The sequence below is a fragment of the Egretta garzetta genome, unplaced genomic scaffold, assembly GCF_000687185.1.
Source record: "Egretta garzetta isolate BGI_Z169 unplaced genomic scaffold, ASM68718v1 scaffold158, whole genome shotgun sequence".
NCBI lineage: Eukaryota > Metazoa > Chordata > Aves > Pelecaniformes > Ardeidae > Egretta > Egretta garzetta.
The window spans coordinates 1,867,952-1,874,476 of NW_009260430.1; the positions used below are offsets into that span (position 1 = coordinate 1,867,952).

At 43.6% G+C, this 6,525-nt stretch overlaps 1 protein-coding gene across 1 annotated transcript in view; it reads right to left on the reverse strand.

Moving 5' to 3' along the window:
- Positions 1-6,525, reverse strand: part of CDH4 (cadherin 4) — a 479,348-nt gene that overhangs the window by 91,856 nt on the left and 380,967 nt on the right. Inside the window, exon 5 of the mRNA XM_009643736.2 lies at positions 4,189-4,333. Within this exon, the coding sequence (XP_009642031.1) occupies positions 4,189-4,333 (145 nt within the window). The remainder of the gene's footprint in view (positions 1-4,188; positions 4,334-6,525) is intronic.

Below are 6,525 nucleotides of genomic sequence, written 5' to 3' on the forward strand. Positions count from 1 at the left end.
TTGTGTGAATGGAGTAATGCTCGTTTTTAAACCCCAGCCATTATAAATGGGCATATGGAAGATGTGAGAAATAACAATCGTACAGGATATCTAGGGAAGCATTTTCAGTCCTCAGGCATAGTTCAATAGCAATGAACAGTGCAAAATGAAGGCTGAACTCCTGTAACATATAATAAGACTTTTTAGTTTGCTTGAAGCCAAGCTGTACTCTTTACAGGGATATACACACATATGCATACATATATATTTATAGATACATATACATATATAACTTACTGTTGGATCAATACCGAGCACATTTTGCTGTTACCTTTAAAAATAGGCAATGTCTTTCATTTGTCGACCATTGCCACAAATGATCATGAATTCTGCCTGCGTATTTTCTTCTCTTGCAAAGGCTGGTGTGGCACCTCCTTAGTAACTGTAAGAGTCTGAAGCATCTTGAACTAGAAAAAAAGTTTCCAAATCTCTGCAAGATCTACGCTTACCTAAATACACTGTCTAGACTTGTCTCTACACAAGCCAGGGATGTGTAACTCGGAGGCAAAGGAGGCGCGTGCAGACATCCACAATAACTCTGTGACCTCTCTATCCCTTTCTCAAAGACACAACATCACGTTTATTGCCAAGTACACGGAATGAGGGTCTCAGATACCCAAACTCCCAGGAGGTTCTACAAAAGCAAGGAAGAGAAATTCAATGCTAATATAAACCTTTAAAAGAATACCGATTAAACAGGAAAGAGGGGAAAAAAAAAACCCCAAAACATCAAAGACAAATGTAATTGCTTTTGAATAAAAACAGATTGCTTTCTACCTACCTGCCTTAAAGGCAAGTGCTCCAGCCTGGGAGACAGAATACCAAAAATCACCGGTAGAAGCAGAGGCACAAGTACTTTGTAGGCAAAGTTATCCTATTCTGATTTAATAGCTCAAAGGCTTATCTGGATTTCAGACAAGAAGAGGATGCAATTTACTGCTTCTTTCACACAAATGAGCAGAGCTACTTAAAACATTTGGGAACACTTTGAATATTGATCTGTCCTAGAATAAGATGTAAGAAATTTGATTTGCTATGGAAATGTTGTATCAATCGTCAAACCTTCATACGCCCCAAAGTGGCCTTCAAATGAAAGCCGGAAAATCCTCCGGGAAGATGTCATGAGAGCCATCAGCTCAGGGACTTCTCGCATCCCCTCTGCCCAGCAGGACCGGCATCAGCACTTGGAAGCCAAAGCGATCAGGATGGGAGCTGTACCTGTTCTTTCCTCAAAAATAATGTCACGTTCCGTCCCCACTACATGCCACCACAGCCGCCCATTCCTCACCATGCTGAAAGACAATCAATCATGACTGCGAATCACCTTGTTAAAAATAGTGGCCACACGGCCCGCCTGCAGCGCCGGCACACCGGGGGCCTCCGCTTTGCCCCGTACCCCCGAGCGCGCTGCGGCAGCACTGCAGAGCCCTTTCCCGTCCCCTTTGAAGGGGATCTGCTCTGCTGATCCTGCTAAAGCCTTACAGGGGCTTTCCCTGCAGCTGAAGGTCACTGTGCCCGGCTCGGCCTGGGCTCAACAGCATATTTTTGATGGTCTTGCTCTGCAAAATTTCCATGGGTAGAGCTTGAGCTCCATATGTCCCTTTTCTCTGTTTTTCTAAAATCTGGGCAAAATTCCTACTGACTTCAAACAGCCATTGGCTGCTCACACCAGCTGCCCTCAGAGTCAGCAGTTATTTGGGATACTCTAACACTCCAGCTACTTTTCTCCTAAGAGGTGTGCAGAATTATTAAGAACATTGCAGATACTGTGGTAATCGAGTAATACTGCATTTTTAATCACAGCCATTATAAATGGGCATATGGAAGATGTGAGAAATAACAATCGTACAGGATATCTAGGGAAGCATTTTCAGTCCTCAGGCATAGTTCAATAGCAATGAACAGTGCAAAATGAAGGCTGAACTCCTGTAACATATAATAAGACTTTTTAGTTTGCTTGAAGCCAAGCTGTACTCTTTACAGGGATATACACACATATGCATACATATATATTTATAGATACATATACATATATAACTTACTGTTGGATCAATACCGAGCACATTTTGCTGTTACCTTTAAAAATAGGCAATGTCTTTCATTTGTCGACCATTGCCACAAATGATCATGAATTCTGCCTGCGTATTTTCTTCTCTTGCAAAGGCTGGTGTGGCACCTCCTTAGTAACTGTAAGAGTCTGAAGCATCTTGAACTAGAAAAAAAGTTTCCAAATCTCTGCAAGATCTACGCTTACCTAAATACACTGTCTAGACTTGTCTCTACACAAGCCAGGGATGTGTAACTCGGAGGCAAAGGAGGCGCGTGCAGACATCCACAATAACTCTGTGACCTCTCTATCCCTTTCTCAAAGACACAACATCACGTTTATTGCCAAGTACACGGAATGAGGGTCTCAGATACCCAAACTCCCAGGAGGTTCTACAAAAGCAAGGAAGAGAAATTCAATGCTAATATAAACCTTTAAAAGAATACCGATTAAACAGGAAAGAGGGGAAAAAAAAAACCCCAAAACATCAAAGACAAATGTAATTGCTTTTGAATAAAAACAGATTGCTTTCTACCTACCTGCCTTAAAGGCAAGTGCTCCAGCCTGGGAGACAGAATACCAAAAATCACCGGTAGAAGCAGAGGCACAAGTACTTTGTAGGCAAAGTTATCCTATTCTGATTTAATAGCTCAAAGGCTTATCTGGATTTCAGACAAGAAGAGGATGCAATTTACTGCTTCTTTCACACAAATGAGCAGAGCTACTTAAAACATTTGGGAACACTTTGAATATTGATCTGTCCTAGAATAAGATGTAAGAAATTTGATTTGCTATGGAAATGTTGTATCAATCGTCAAACCTTCATACGCCCCAAAGTGGCCTTCAAATGAAAGCCGGAAAATCCTCCGGGAAGATGTCATGAGAGCCATCAGCTCAGGGACTTCTCACATCCCCTCTGCCCAGCAGGACCGGCATCAGCACTTGGAAGCCAAAGCGATCAGGATGGGAGCTGTACCTGTTCTTTCCTCAAAAATAATGTCACGTTCCGTCCCCACTACATGCCACCACAGCCGCCCATTCCTCACCATGCTGAAAGACAATCAATCATGACTGCGAATCACCTTGTTAAAAATAGTGGCCACCGGAGACTTTCCTATGACACCTCCGGCAGCGGAGGAGCCATGATAAATGTTTGCTGACACAAAACAAAGTCACGCGGTATTTAACCCCTCAGCTGGCAAACAGCTGAGGATAAAATCTGTCTCGGAAAAATCTCCTTCTGATTTCAGGAGACTTACAAACGCACTAGCGACAGTTTTCACAGTATAATTTCTGCCTAAAGAATGAATACGCTCATATTAGTTATGCCCAGCAGTAAGCTAGAACAACCCCGCTACCATATTGGAAACGGCAGTGTTACACCGCGCTTAAATAACAAATCAACAATACAGTTGAAAAGAAAACATTAAAGGCCCTTATAACTGTATTTTTCCAAGCACGTAAACATGGTCACGTTAAAAGTCATCACTTGTATTCTGTGTACTTTGGGTTTTTCCCCATTTCACCCTCTGTAAGAAAAGTCCATGGGGCTGGGAGGATGAGCCAGCCATTTCAGTGGGAATATTCCCACCTCAGTAGGTTTGAATCAGGCCACAAATAAGAAAGTATTTCCTTCACACTTTGGGACACAGGCCTGTTTGGAGTCTGGCTGGGTGCCAGATACTGAGTTTGCAAATGACTGGATTAAATATCACAGAGGCAGATATTCAGCATTTCAGGCACAGGGTCAGCGAAAGGCCACTGCCGGCTTTGCTTTCAGTACTCAGAATAAGAGTCCCGTACATGTGTAACGAGCGTATGAGAACGGCAATATGGAGAATTACCCTACAAAACTGCTCCTCTTGCAAATTCTACATCTAGGAAGGGACCCCAGGATCCATCTAACCCAAATCTCCACTTTCTCTGCATCCAGAGAAAGCGATACCAGCTAGATCCTTCTCACCTCCATCAGTCTTCGACGAAGAGCCAGCAATAGCAAACCTCTCCTACATTTCCTCCACTTCAAGAGGAGGCAACGCCACCGGGCCAGATTAAAGTTTGAAAGCCTGTGATAACTTTAAGACTTTTTTTTTCAACTGTACCTGGTTTAGAGCCTTCATCAACAGATCCATTATAGACTTGGTTTATAAACTCCGGTCTGTTGTCATTCATATCAATCACATAGATGTAAAGGTCAATAGGATTCTCCACCTTGTTTCCATTCATATCCACCGCATGAGCCCGGAGCTGGGAATAAGCACAATGAAAGCATAATATCAGCAATTGGATTTGTTGCAGAATGAGAGACCATCTTTTGTAGGAATTGACTTCACCTCATAAATACTTTCTCAAAACTGAACTGAGCGGGCATCTAATTCCAGCAGAAAGCAGCAACGCGGTTTCCATCTAGACTCTACACACAGACAGTTTTTCAAGGCTTAACATAGTATTGAAATAATATTTTAAAATAGCAATTGTCAGTGGAAACACTTTAACTCTGGTGTAGTGATGCTATCTCCTTCACTGCTAATAGACCACTGTATTTTAATTTTCAAAATGCGATGAACCTTGTCCGACAATCTGAAAGGCAAATTTTGCTTAGTTCCAAACACAGCAAGGAAATGAGTTTGACTCGAGAGGTTTCTTATGGGAACCTGCCGCCTTTCATACCCACAATAACAGGGATTAATAAGCGAAGAGATTTCAGAATGGCATTAGTATTGTTTATTCTTTGTTTAATCACGGTCTCTAGGAACAGCAACGGCTGCCGACCCCACTGCTCTATGTGCCAAAAGGCATAAAAAAAGTCCCTTTCTTTCAAGTGATGGAAGCCCCTGTGGCACTAAGAATGAAATATTTTTCTCAGGCTTAACTAAAATATCCAGTGATGAAGCATTACAATAACCAGAGCCCCAGTGTTAGGTCCTCAGTTAAAGTGGAACCACGGCTTTATCTTATTAGCAATAACCATCGGCAACAATACTGGAAAACAAGAGCATCTGTTTTCTGAACAAAAGGGACAGATACAGCATGTCAAAATGAGTAATTAATAAAACAAAGCAATCAACAATAGTCTGGAACAATCAGTAATCAGGTGAAAAAAATGGATAGCTTTCTCATTAAAGGGAACAGATGGCTACTCTAAATGGTGTGCGCGCTGAACGGAGCTGCCCATGTCGGCTTCAGGAAAAAAAAAAAAAAAAAAAAGAAGAGAGAGGGAAGGGCTGCACGGCCGCTGGTGATGGCTGGGCAGAGGACAGGCATCGCCTGGGTGCCAGCGCTGCCGCTTTCCTTTGTCCCCCCCTCTTCATTTCAGCACCAGTGAGCGTTGCTGAACCTCCACACCGCCACGAAAGCAAGGGACGGGGCTCAGGACGGCGGTGTGACATCCCGCAAGGCTGGCGGGGTGAAGAATGAAGGCTTTGGAGGACATTGGCTTGGTGCAAGGGCTGGCTGGAAGAGCAGGGCTGAGGGTCAGGGGACATACCCACCGCCCTGCGGTGAGCTTTTTGTATGATATGAACCCCACCAGCGTGCCGACACACACCAGCTCGTGCCTTCAGAGGGAAGGAGCCCTCTCCGGTCCCTCCCAGCAGCTCCCCAGCCCATCGGGATGCTGCCGGGAGTCGGAGCTCCTGTGCCAAGGAGGTCTCTAGCTCCTCTGATGCATGACAAATAAATGTGCTAATTGCATTAGCACTGGTTTCCGTCTTTTGCTCTCGCTGTGTTGTGATTGATGCAACTTTCTCCTTCATGTATGGTGTTCAGAAGTCCAGAGCTTAACAAAAGAAACTGCATGCTATTAGGATGGGCTGGATTAACATTTAATCAAGCAAAGAGAACAAACTGCCATGTGAAATGAGCTGGGAGAAAAACAGGTTTTTGAAAGGAAGTTAAGCAGGACTTTTTCTGTAAAGACTGAAGAAGCCCAGCTTCGTTTTCAATACAGGATGTACCATTTGTATTTCGTGACTCGTAATGCTCTTAATATCTGCTTTTCTGGCCTGCATACAAACTCCTTTGACTCCCACCTGTTGAGCCACCCTTCACCATGCCAGATGTAGCAATTCAATAACTTTACCAATCAGAGGTCAGACTGCCTTTGAAAAAAAGTAATCCGGAGCTAAAATTAAAGTTATTATCTTCAAACTGTGGCAGCACTGGGCTCTCTCTTGCTGCATTTCCAGCAGCGGAAACGGTTCCGTTCAGAGATAAAGCAGAGAGCAAAGCTGGTATCTTCCCCCTCAGATCTGACTCTCCCCCTGCAAATTTTTAATTACATTTGATAGCTATTGTATGAAATCTCCAGGAGTAAGGGATTTCTCAGCAATGCACGTCTATCTGCTTGTCGCACTCACTGAGCACATGTACCCACAAATGTATTCCTGCCTGTGCTCAAGGAAAAAAAAAAAAAACCGATCACAGAGCAAGCGCGCGCA